This window comes from Sus scrofa, chromosome 3 (assembly GCF_054392235.1).
Source record: "Sus scrofa isolate SSC_HxYL_T2T_F1_AM1 chromosome 3, Sscrofa_HxYL_maternal_Yorkshire_Landrace_v2.0, whole genome shotgun sequence".
NCBI lineage: Eukaryota > Metazoa > Chordata > Mammalia > Artiodactyla > Suidae > Sus > Sus scrofa.
In genome coordinates, this window is record NC_139385.1 from 13829440 (window position 1) to 13842575 (window position 13136).

Sequence of the window (13136 nt, forward strand, 5' to 3'; positions counted from 1 at the left end):
GTTGTAATCTCAGCATATTTCGAAAATTTTCTTGAGGTATGTATACCTGTTTCTTCTACTGTATGGGCATCTGTCACTATTCCTTTTATAGTGGTGGAAACATGGACAGATTCTGATATGCTTTCTTAGCTAAAATTTCCCTGGCCCTTAATATTAGAGTTAATTTATCCAGCTAGCTTATCAAACTGGACACTTTTTTTTTCTGCTAGAAAAATGAGTAGATAGAATTGTCCTTAACATATTGCTTATATAGAAGGAGTCCATGTTGTGACTCTGTATAGCTCTTCCTCTCAGGAGAGGATTATTGATTTCCTGCCTTTAACACATTCTTGAAAATCTTGGACCCTGACCTCTGTGAGGGCTTTTTTGGTGTATGTGTGGCCATGCCCACAGTGTATGCCCTGATCGAACCCATGCCACAGCAGGACCCTGAGCCACTGCAGTGACAGCCCTGGATCATTAACCCGATGTACCAAGGGCTTTTTGGAAGACTCTGAGGGAAACAAAACAAAACAATACACCCCCACCCTCAACAAACAACCCATAGAATGTCAAGGAATTCTAAGTATCAAAGATGACCTCTATGAAGATAATTGCTTCAAAACTTGAGCATACCACATTCAGTTCAGTGCATGATGGGGCATTGTTCATGCATCTCACTGTAATAGCTTGAGTGTGCTTGCCCAGGTGAGAGTTTCGTCAAGAAGGGGAACGTTACCCGGGGGGGGGGGGGGACTCTCTAGAGGGACCCGGAGCCCTGGAGCCCACCCTCCTGGAGGCGGGTCTGCCAGTCTCCCTACAAGACGGCTTGGTGTCCATTGAGACCTTTTTCCTACCTTGAGAATCCTAGATGGGCCTTTGGCCTGGTTCCCTCGAGGACTCTGGAAACTACTTAGCTTGGAGTGGTGCCGCTGGACGGAGTCTGCTCTTGGCAGTGGGCCCTGGCTTTCTTCCTGCTGGGCTCTGTGCCTCTTAGGAGCAGAGTGGAGGTCAGATGCAGATAACACAGGCATGATTTCTGCCTCCTGAAAGGCTCAACTGATGTGCCCTTCTCCTTCTCCCAAGGGTTTGAGGAAGAACACATATATCGTGGAGGGTAATGAGTAGAAAAGAACAAGTGGCTTTCTTTTTTGTTGAAAAGCACAATGTAGGGTAAAAATCTTTCTGTTTACAATTCGGTCGTTACCTCTTTGTAGTTTGTATTTGCGTCATTTTAAGCTTTACTTTAAGCAAAACTTCTGAACAGTTTCATTTACAGACTCCTCCTTGGAGGATCAAGGGATGCTTTTGTAAAGAATTGAAGCCTAAGGTGAGAATTATCAGTTAAGCGGAGGTGTGTGTGAGTGTGTGTATGCAGAGCATACGCATGGATGCAGTTGCTGGGTTAGGCAGGGACTAGTAGGGCTGAAGAAGAAGAGGAAATTTCACTCCCAGCAGAGGAAGCGCCACGTACAAAAGCTGGAAGACTCTTGTGGTTTTTGACAGATAAGTGAATCCTTGTGAGGATTTTGTGAGAGCTGTGACCAGCCCTGTTCCCTGAGAAAAGGGAAAGTCCTCGAGCCTCCCTCCGTCATACCTCTTCAGCCCCTCTGAACAGGCGTTCAGATGCTCTGCCAGAGGAAATGGTGTGTTCCAAGTGCAGCTGTAGTGGAAATAGGGTGCTTTCAGTGCAGCTGAAGCAATTCCTCCACAAAGACCATCCCATTTTAACAGTAAACTGCCTGTTTAAAACAAAACAAAAAAGGCGGGTGGGAGTTGGAAGGAGAAGGAGTTTATGCCAGGAAATGAAAATGAGTTGGCGCAGAAGCCTTGTCTTGGTTGTGCTTTCAGAGTTAAAAGGGCTCAATTGCTAGTTTCTTATATTGTTGTGTATGTTTTGTGAACTTTTAATTCTCCAGAAAACATTAAGGATAAAATAGCCATCATATTTTATTAGAGAATGCACTCTTATTGTCTGCAAGGACTGCCTCGAAGCTCCCAAGCTGTGGCATCTCTCACTACTTAAATTCACCAAGGAGCTGGGTGGAGTGAGTGTAACAGTAAAGCTTAAAATGACATGAACACAAGCCTCTGGTCTTCCTTTCTTCCTGGGTCACATGTCAGCTTTGAATGTAATCAGGGGATAATTGAGGCTGTGTCACAGCAGGTGGACTTTCTGACTTGAAGTCTAAGAAGTGGTATTTCTGTTGTGTTTCCAGATGATTGTAGCTCCTAAACAAAGGTTAGAAGGTTGTCATATAATTCAAGGGGAGACTGCCTTTACTTTTATCAAAATCACTTATAAACCTGGAGCTGTATTAAGTGCTTTACAAAACTATGAGCCCATTTAATTTTCACAGGAATCCTCACTTTAAGATAAATTTGGTTACCCTCAGTTTACAGATGAGGAACCTGAGGTTGGGAGAGATATGTGACTAGTTTGCAGTTATAGCCAGGATTTGGCATGGTTGCAATTGAAACTGAGGTCCTTCTAGCTCTAAAGGTCCTGCATATAACCACGTGCCTGTTGCTTTGTACATTCCCCCATAAGTAGCTTTTCCTTTCTGACTCTACCAGTTTTTGGCCTTTCTCCTCTTCTAAGATACTTCAAAACAAAACACAACCAAAAACCTACCCCTGGAATTAAGCTTCATCTCCTTCCATACCTTCCATTAAGCAGTGTCCCATATTCATACAAATGTTAGATATTTGGGCAGGGGGGTAGAATAAGTAGCGATTTATTTTCTTGTCTCTTGATTCTAAGATAATTTATAGTCTGTCATTCATTCTAACTGTTGCATGATCGCATTGTGTTACCTGAAATGTGTAATTATAATGTTACTGATATCGTCAGGAACACTGCTTTATTCAGTAGCATGATGCTGGGCAAAGGAGCCGGGCATCTCCTACATGCAGCTTAGCTGTAGACCAGGTGTAAGACCTTGGCAAAGTCCCTTCACCTCTCTCGGTTTCCCTTCTTTTGTCACTGTGGTGTTTGCTTCAGATCAGTTCTCAACTCTAGGGGTGCAACCTTTATAAGGACACAGATGCTGTACTTGTGTGTGCATATGATTTTGAAGTGTTTCTAGGGTGGTTAATAAAATAGAAATGCAGTCTTACATTTTGTGTTTCTTCAATCAAGGAGTGCCTGCTAACAATCGAAATATGATCAGTGGGACATTTATTGTTTTTTACCTAAAAGAGAGCCCCATGCTCAAAGTTAGATGCAATTTGTTTTCATGAGCTTTTAAATGCCTTTCTCTTTTCCCAAGTAGAATGAATACTCACTAAGCCTATGGGTCTAATTACGTGATGACACAAGCTCTAACTTTTTGGAATCCTTCATTATCTTATTTTACCAAACCCTTCTCCAAGAGTGTTTGAATTTGCAGTGAAGGGGGGAATTCACAGGAAGTAAATTAACCTTCACTCCCCCTCCCCCAATCTTCCATAGTCTGTCCTGAAGACAGAAGGTTTTGCCAGCATGTCTGTGAGTAAAGTTGGTCAGGGGGTCACCCTGCCATCTTTCCTCTCCCCATTCCATCTGTCCTGTGATACCCTTCACTCTTAGACCACAAACCCCTCTGGCCTCACCTCCTTCCCTCCCCAGCCTGCATTCCATATGTAATCCCCTCTCCACCCCTCTCACCAGCACCCTCAGTTCTTTGAAGGTCTTGTCCTTCTGCCTGTTTCCTCTCAGGAGCGTGCCATTCCCTCTCCATGTCTGTCCTCTCTGTGTTCCACTTGAGAGAAAACTCTGCCTGCCTGTAGTTATGGATCAGTGGGCCTCAGCATCTGCTGCTTCTTCAGTGTTGCATTTACTGAGTTGCTTTCTGTGTCCCCTTGGTGGAAGTTCCAAACTCCATTCAAAGCTAAATGATTTATTTATCAAGCAAACGTTTTTCAAGAACTTAAAATTTTAGAGACGTTGGGCTAAGGACTTCATATGAATGGTCTCATCCCCATTCTTGCTATAATCACTTAATTTTTCCTTCCTCCTTCCTATCCAGCAAATACTAACTGAATGGCAGCTGCGCCCAGGCCCTGTGCCAAGCAGTGTGCCGTGACTGTGCTTGAGGCAGACTGGGGACTGGCTCTCAAGAGACCTCCAATTCAGAAGGAGAGGCAGAGAAGTAAGAAGAGCATTGCAGGAGAAGTGCTAAGAAGGGTCTAAGTTCAGGACACTGTAGGTGGACCCAGTCCACATTCGGGGATGAGGATGAGGGTGGCTTCTTGGAGGAGGTGAGAGCTTACGTGCCGGGCTGAAGGATGAGAGAATATGAGTTAGGTGATGTGGTAGAAAAACCTAAGAGTCTTCTAGAAAGAAGAGCTACTGGATGCTGGAGAGAGCCAGGGAATTGAGAGGGGCCAGCAAGAATAGAGCTGTTGTCCTCAGAGAAATTAGGGGCTGTCAAGTATGAACTCCCTTCGCTCTGTTTCCTAACTCCTAAGTGATTTATATTCTCACTTAATAATTCAAATTAGGATCTACTGAGATCTTTTATCTTAGGGCATGAGTTTTGACATACTTGTTGTCAGTCTCAACCTGAAGTTTTTTGTTTTTTGGGTTTTGGTTTTGTTTTTTTGCTTTTTAGGGCCTCACCCGAGGCATATGGAGGTTCCCAGGCTAGGGGTCAAGTTGGAGGTGTATCTGCTGGCTGACGCCACAGCCTCAGCAATGTGGGATCGGAGCCATGTCTGTGACCTTCACCACAGCTCGTGGCAATGCCCGATCCTTAACCCACCGAGCAAGGCCAGGGATTGAACCTGCGTCCTCATGGATACTAATCGGATTTGTTTGCACTGCACCGCAAGGGGAACTCCCTCAACCTGGTTTTACTATGCACTTGTGTAGCTGCTCTGATGAAGCAGTATTAGAATGTTAGGGTGAGTATAGTCGAAAATGCTTCTTCAAACGTGGGAAGATTTACAATTATTGTGATGTAGGTATAGAGCTTTTCAGGAGGGCTTTTTAGTGGTAATCACTTCTGAGGTTTTTGAATGCTAAAATGAAGCTCCTGCCTCACCTGATGGTATGTAATAGCAGCTTCAAAGATGGAAATCTCGGAGTTCCCATTGTGGCTCAGTGGTTAACGAATCCGACTAGGAACCATGAGGTTTCGGGTTCGATCCCTGGCCTTGCTCAGTGGGTCAAGGATCCAGCATTGCCATGAGCTGTGCTGTAGGTTGCAGACGTGGCTCGGATCCCGCGTTGCTGTGGCTCTGGCGTAGGCTGGCGGCCACAGCTCCAATTGGACCCCTAGCCTGGGACCCTCCATATGCTGCAGGAGCGGCCCAAGAAATGGCAAAAAGACAAAGAAAAAAAAAAAAAAAAGGAAGTCTCTCTCCTTTCCATAAAGACATTTAATAAGTGATGTTTAGGCCTTAGTCACTGTGATGCCCTTAAACACCTTGGCTGTGGAAAATCATGATCTACTTCATTTTGAAGAGTCTGTTAGGATGAAAGGTAGGTGTTTTTATTTCACAAAGGTAGAGAAACGAAACAGTGGTCCGCAAGTGCTTCTGGTCGTGTGCAGATGTGAAAGGGAGGTGAGCCCTGATGACCCTTCTGATGGGCAGGAACGGTTGCCACTAGAGCAGCAAGCACATTGGCTCCATCACGCCATTCAGCCTTGGGACTCCAAGTGGCATCAAACGGCCGGTGGTGGAGTATTTCACACTCGTTCTTCAAGCCATTTGGAAAACTAGAGGCTGATAATGTCGGACATTTGAACTCACCTGTTTCTCTCTCTCTCTTTGCAGGTGGGGGTTGTTTAGCGCATCCTGTAGAACTTCTTTTTAAATCCAGATGAATCTTAATTATTTTGTAGATGCTAAACATATTTATTACTTGGGTGTTAGGGGTGTGAGGAGTAGGAATGAGAGCTGTGCCATCATATGACTCAATATTTTGAGAATCACTGTTTTCTTTTTTTAAAAAAGAAATGATGTTTACTTTTTCCATTATACCTGGTTTACAGTGTTCAGTCAGTTCTCCACTGCACAGCAAGGTGACCCAGTCACACATACATGTATACTTTCTGAGAATCACTGTTTGCCACGTGCCTGGCCGCCTTGCTAAGGCAGCACACAGACGTCTTAGGTTCACATACGCTAAGCTGGGTGCCAACCCGTGACCCCTGTTTCTTCATTCCATTTCTGGCATCTTGTAAAGTGTTTTTTCTTGAAATCTTGAAAAGTTTAGTTAATCATAGTGAAACAAAAATAAAAAACACAGTCTTTACATTTCTTTTAAAAAAAAAAAAGTATGTATAAAGTGTCAATCATTTTACCAAGCTGTCAGTTCCTGAGGCTGAATACTGGGAGCTATTTTGGCAGCTAGTAGCCGTAAAAGGGAATCACAGGAGAAAGCTGTCCCAGTTTCTCTTTCTCTAGCTACACAGGCTTGAAAGATATTGTTTCAGCTGGAGATTTTCAAATGGATTCTTATTCACTTTTTGCTAAAGAGAGCCAACTCTTTTTAGTGTTGTAATCTTTTGTAGGGTTGGAGAAAGGTCACCTCCTGATCTTGTTTAGGGGATCATGGGGTTAAAGCTGTGGAAGAGTCGTTTCTCTAGACACAGGCTCTTGTCAGAATAATGTTTGGCCAGGTGTTAATCTGTGTCCTGAGGGAAAGTTCTGGAATTTGTTATTCATCCCTGGGGGTTGGGGTAGGAGGAGGGATTGTCCTTCTGGGAGGGGACTAGGGCCAGGGCCTGCCTCCTGCCTTTACTGACATGTGCCATTTGTGATGAAAGCAGCTGAAGTCCATTTGCGGAATTCTCTTGTCAGCCAGCCAAGAGAGCAACACAGAGGGAGAGAGAGGACGGAGAGGCAGGCAGCTCTGCAAAGCAGGCCTGGAGCGCAGTTTCCAAAGCAAGATCACACACAGCGCTTTAGGCCCTGAGGGAAGGAAGGTGTGCAGGCACAGAAAGGGAAATAGTGCATTTTCCTCTTTCTTCTCCTTTGGCCCCTCCCTTCATTACATGCCATCCTTTTGAAAGCTCAGCATCTGAAAGAAGGCTTTGCTGAAACACTGCTTTTTCTTCAGCACCAGACTGTTTTTGTTTTTTCTTTTCTTCTTCTTTTTTTTTCCATCTTCTTTTCCTCCGAGAGCAGGAGGTGAGACAATGATCAAGTCAAGCTGGTTCTATGTGAAGTTCAAGTATGCAGAGAAGGTAAGTCAATATGTTTTCTTTTCCCAAGGGAAGCCTGCCACCTCCCTCTAGGCTTCTCATGTTGACAGGCTCCTCTGGCTACTCAGGGACGCCAGTGAACCCAGAAGTTTTATTTGTAAATGTGTTTCCTCTGGTTTAATGATTCTCAGATGAAATGCAGACCCAATGCTTGCTGTCTGACATTCCTGCTGACCAAGAGGAAGGAATCTTCAAACTCTGTTCCAGAGGCATTATTTAGAATTTAAAGAAGAGAAGTAATGAAACCTCAGTCACAGCAGAGACAGGCGATACTTCTTTCGATTCAATAGGGAGTTTTTGAGAGGAATATTTGTTAAGAAATTTGACGCATTTTTGGTTCTGAAACAAATTGACAGTCACTTCCCATTACCTGCAGTGTGCTTAGTCAGAAGTTTTGGGTTTTTTTTTTTTTTTTTCCCTTGCAGTTAGCTGACTTTGCTCATTCATGTGTAGAGAGCTTTGCTGTGTTATTTGGATACAGAAAGAACCCCCATCATTTTGGCTGATCACATATGAGACTGTCTCTTTACTCTCCGTTGGGGGTTGTAATTTAGGGAAGTGATGAATTTAGTTGTATCTGAAATTTTGATGGTTTAATATACCATTACTAGGCTCAAGGGAAGGATGTATGTACTTGCTAACATATCCTCACTAACCTGGGGCTGTTGGCCATCTTTTTGGTTCTGGATCTGTATATGTTATTTTTTCTGTTGGGAATTTATTGGGGAAGTAATGAGGTTTCCAGGAGGATCCTAAAATGCTTCTCTTTTTGAAATCCTTCCTTCCTTGTTTTGCTTGTTGAAAACGTTAGCATTTTGACTATAGAATTAAGCAGAGGCAGTAGAGAATGGAATCATGATATGGCAAGATAGAAAATTGTAATGATTGTCTTCATAATTCTCATGATTATGTACATAAACATATTTAAAATTTCTTCCATTTTTCTAGTTTAAAAAGAAGTTAGTACACTTTGGGCTGATTTTTCTTGCTTTGCTGTTTCTCTGTGGATTTGTTTCTGCTGTGTTTTTATGACAGCAAAATTACTTGTTCTTACCCGTAATCAAAGTATCGGGCTTTTACTTAAGAAAGTCACCCCCTATTTTAAACACATTTGCATTGTTAAGTATTGAAGCTGCTATAACTAAAATGTTATCTTTGTGTATAGGTCGGGAAATGTTATTGTGGTTTGGGGTTGACATTTTTCCTCAGTGGATTACTTATTTTTTGAGCCACTGTTGGCTGTTAGGAATTTCAATGTAATTAAAACTGTATTCTACCTCTTTCACCTTTTCCTTTCACCTCATTTGTCCTCCCATAGAAACCTGAAACTCAGAGTTTAGGAATGAGAGTCAGCTAATGTTAAAAGGGGGAAAACATTTCAAGAAATGATCTTCATAAAAAGGGAAAGGTGGGCATTAAATTAACTGCTTCACTGACTGGTCCTTTAGCAACAAAAGAGAGAATGCATTCATATAATAGAACGGGATACCAAGGCATACATATAATATAAAGCTAAATAATACAAGACTCCATGGTTAATTGAAGACTATCTGGTTTATGTTAGAATCAGGGGAAGAAAAGCAGAAAGTTATTAGTCTTGTTTCTGGCATGCTCTTTGATGCTCTAGGTCTCTGTCATTTTCAGCAGAACTTGTGTTCTCTTGTTTCTTCACAATGATTTGTTTTTTAAATGTAAATTTGAGATTTTTTAAAGAAATCATCAAAATGAGTTTAGGTTTTTCTTTTAAAGGAGCTTAGTTTCGTCTGGAGAATTAAAAAACAAACAAACAAAAAAACCACCCTAGCGTATGGAGTTCTTTTGGGGCACAGTACCTCAGTTCTTTTGGGGCATTGTTACCTCAGTGTCTCAAATTGCTGCTGTGGCATGGGTTCAGTCCCTGACTAGGGCTTCCTTCCACATGCTGCAGGTATGGCCAAAAAAAAAAAACCCACCCCAAACAAACAAAAAACCCCCAAAACCTTAGTGTAGACCCAGGCATAGAGATGCTTAAGAACCATTTTAAACCATTCTTTTTTGTGTTCTTCCAAAAAGCTATTCTTTTTAAGGGTTATTAATTTTGAATTTCCTCCAGTATCTTTAAAAGGTCAAAAAAGAAACCTGCTCTCTGCATTTTCGAATGAGTTGATATAAACTTGTAATTATTGGAAAGGTATTTCTCCTGTGAAGTTTATCCACAGCTGTAAGACGTACATTATGGGATATCTTCAATGGGCAGCCATTTCCTAGCCTAGTTTCATGCCTCAGAAAATGATTTAATCAATCTTAAATAGTGAGGAAAAAAAAGAAGAAAGTCAAGTAATACACTACCAAAAACATTGGCACAGGAAAACATTTCCTTGTGATGATTAGGATTTTGATCCCTTTCCAAAATAAAAAAAAAAAAGCACATGTATGGTAAAACAGACTTTTTTTTTTACTGTCACTACACACATATGTATACTTCTCTGTATTTCCATGTAAATTATTTATGAGTTATCTCTTTCTTGAATTAGGTTGATACCCAGCTATCATTCCTTCTAAAATATTGCTTACTCGAATCAAGTTCATCATACTTCTTACCCCTTCTCACTTTCCAGATTCTCTTTGAGCTGTTTCCTGTTTTCATGTGTTTAGCTATATTCAATAAGTGATTATTCCAGAATCTCCTTTTTTTTTTTTTTTTTTTTTTTTGACTTTTTAGGGCTGCATGCATAGCATACGTAAGTTCCCAGGCTAGAGGTCAGACCAGAGCTGTAGCTGACAGCCAATACTACCGCAAGGCAGGATCTATCCAAGCCGCATCTTTGACGACCTACACTGCAGCTCATGGCAGTGTCAGATCCTTAACCCACTGAGTGAGGCCAGGCTGCATCCTCATGGATGCTAGTCAGGTTCGTAGATGCTGAGCCACAACAGGAACTCCCCAGAATCTCTTTCAATAGTCTAATATCTTTCTAAAATTGCAGAAGCATATGTTTTATTGATTAGTTAGCTACTAGTTACCATTGAGCTCCTACAGGAACTCCTGTATTACAGTTATCTTAAATAATTCCTTTGCATGCATTTAAAAACTTCTCAAGACAGTTAAAATTTTTGCTTCAGCTGTCAGTCATAATTTGGAGAGGAGAAAATGTACTGTATTTATTTTGCTCTTTCTACTGTTCTTTTTTTCCTGTCTGGTGGTTTAACATCTTTATTTTGGAGTTCCCATTGTGGCTCTGTGGTTAAGAGCCCAACTAGTATCCATGAGGATAGCAGTTCAATCCCTGGCCTTGCTCAGTGGGTTAAAGATCCAGTGTTGCCATGAGCTGTGATGGAGCTCGGATCCCACGTTTCTGCAGCTGTGGTGTAGGCTGGCAGCATAGCTCTGATTTGCTCCCTGGCCTGGGAACTTGCATATACCACAAGTGCTGCCCTAAAATACCAAAAAAAAAAAAAAAAAAAAAAAAAAGAAGGAAAGGGAAAGAAAAAGAAAAGTGTTTCATCATTTCTTTTCTTTTTAAAAAATAAAAATTCCTTTAGATACTGTGTAAGATCGGTCTGGCACCAGATTTTCTTTGTTTTCATTAATATGTAGATACCTTGTTTACCTCTTTTTTCCTGAGCAATATTTTTCCTTGCTATAGAATTCTGGGTTGCAAATTCTTTTTTTTTTTTTTTTTTTTTGTCTTTTTGTCTTTAGTTGTTGTTGTTCTTGTTGTTGCTATTTCTTGGGCCGCTCTCCCGGCATATGGAGGTTCCCAGGCTAGGGGTCGAATCAGAGCTGTAGCCACCGGCCTACGCCAGAGGCACAGCAACGCAGGATCCGAGCTGCGTCTGCAACCTACACCACAGCTCACGGCAACGCCGGATCGTTAACCCACTGAGCAAGGGCAGGGACCGAACCCGCAACCTCATGGTTCCTAGTCGGATTCGTTAACCACTGCGCCACGACGGGAACTCCTGGGTTGCAAATTCTTTTTAGCCATTCAAAAGTATCTTGGCATCTTTTTTTCCAGCCTCCATGTTTCTTATGAGAAATTAACTGTCATTTTTTTCCCCTTGAGGTCATGTATTGTTTCTCTCTGGATGCTTCCAGAATTTTTCTGTCTCTTTAGTTTTTACAGCTTTTACTGTGATGTGTTTTGATGTGGATATCTTTGGACTTACTCTTCTTGGGGTTCTCACAGCTTCTTGAATCTGTAGGTTTGTGTCTTTTGCCAAATTGGGGAACTTTTACCATGAACAGTTTAGCCTCTGTTTTCTTTCACTCCTGTAGTGCTGGAGACACAATTGTTAGATCTTTTGTTACAGTCCCACAAGTTTCTCACTGTTTCTTTTTATCCTTCTTAACTCAGAAGTTTCTCTTTTGTTTAGACAGAGTAATTTCTATTGTTTTATCTTGACTTTCCCTGTTTTTTTCCTATCTTCCTTCTACCTGTTGTCGAGTTCATCCATCCAGGTTTTGTTTTGTGTTAATGAAAGCATGTTTTATGGCAGTAAAAAGTACATTATGTAAAATATACCATCAACCATTTTGTTAGTGTAACATTAAGTATATGCACACTGCTGTGAAACATCTCCAGAACTTTCTCGTCTTGCAAACCTAAAACTCTATACTAGTTAAATAGCAGCTTCCCTTTCCCCTCTCCTCTCAGCTCCTGGGAGCTGCCATTCTACTTTCTTTTTCTATGAATTTGACCACTGTAGATTGCTCATATAAGTAGAATCATGGATTATTTGTCTCTTTGTGACTAATTTATTTCACTTAGCCTACTGTTTTCCAAGTTCATCTGTATTGTAGCATGTGACAGAATGTCATTCCTCTTGAAGACTGAATAATCTTCCCTTGTTTGTAGAGACCACATTTGTTTATCCATTCATCCATTGGTGGATATCATTTCTACCTCTTGAGTATTATGAATAGTGCTGCTGTGCACCTGGGTGATAGGAAAACTTGCCTTCGGTCCTTTTGGGTGTATTGCTGTATCATATGGTGGTTCCATTTTTCATTTTTTGAGGAACTTCTATACTGTTTTCGTTCTCTCTTTTTTTTTAATGATTTTTATTTTTTCCACTATAACTGGTTTACAGTTTTCTGTCAATTTTCTACTGTATAGCAAAATGACCCAGTCACACATACATATATACATTCTTTTTCTCACATTATTTTCCGTCATTCTCCATAAGTGACTAGTTATAGTTCCCAGTGCTATACAGCAGGATCTCATTGCGTATCCATTCCAAAGGCAATCATTTGCATCTATTAACCCCAAATTCCCAGTCCATCCCACTCCCTCCCACTCCCCCTTGGCAACCACAAGTCTGTTCTCCAAGTCCATGAGTTTCTTTTCTGTGGAAAGGTTCATATGTGCTGTATGTTAGATTTCAGATATAAGAAATATCATATGGTATTTGTCTTTCTCTTTCCGACTTAATTTCACTTTGTATGAGAATCTCTAGTTCCATCCATGTTGCTGCAAATGGCATTATTTTGTTCTTTTTTATGGCTGAGTAGTATTCCTTGTGTATATACACCACATCTTCTTAATCCATTCATCTGTCAATTGTCATTTGTTGTTTCCATGTCTTGGCTATTGTGAATAGTGCTGCAGTGAACATACGGGTGCATGTGATAGCAGTGGCACAATTTTATAGTCTTACCAGCAACTCATAATATTCCGATTTCTCCACATTCTTTTTTTTATTTTTTAATGATTTTAATTTTTTCCATTATAGCTGGTTTACAGTGTTCTGTCAGTTTTCTACTGTATAGCAAGGTGACCCAGTCACGCATACATGTATACATTCTTTTTTTCTCACATTATCATGCTTTATCAGTTTCTCCACATTCTTAACAGCATTTGTTATTTTCTGGTCTTTTGATAGTAGCCATCCTGATGGGTGTGAGGTAAAATCATTACATTATAGTTTTGATTTGCATTTTTCTGATGATTACTGATGTTGAGATTCTTTTCATGT

The 13136-nt window shown here is 41.1% G+C and overlaps 1 protein-coding gene across 8 annotated transcripts in view; it reads left to right on the plus strand.

The window, feature by feature from the left end:
* AUTS2 (activator of transcription and developmental regulator AUTS2) overlaps positions 1-13136 on the plus strand; it is a 1184853-nt gene that overhangs the window by 351034 nt on the left and 820683 nt on the right. Inside the window, exon 1 of one of the 8 annotated variants that reach the window (XM_085015604.1) lies at positions 6791-7157. Within the exon in view, the coding sequence (XP_084871730.1) occupies positions 7110-7157 (48 nt within the window). The 5' untranslated portion in view covers positions 6791-7109. 8 annotated transcript variants of the gene reach the window in all.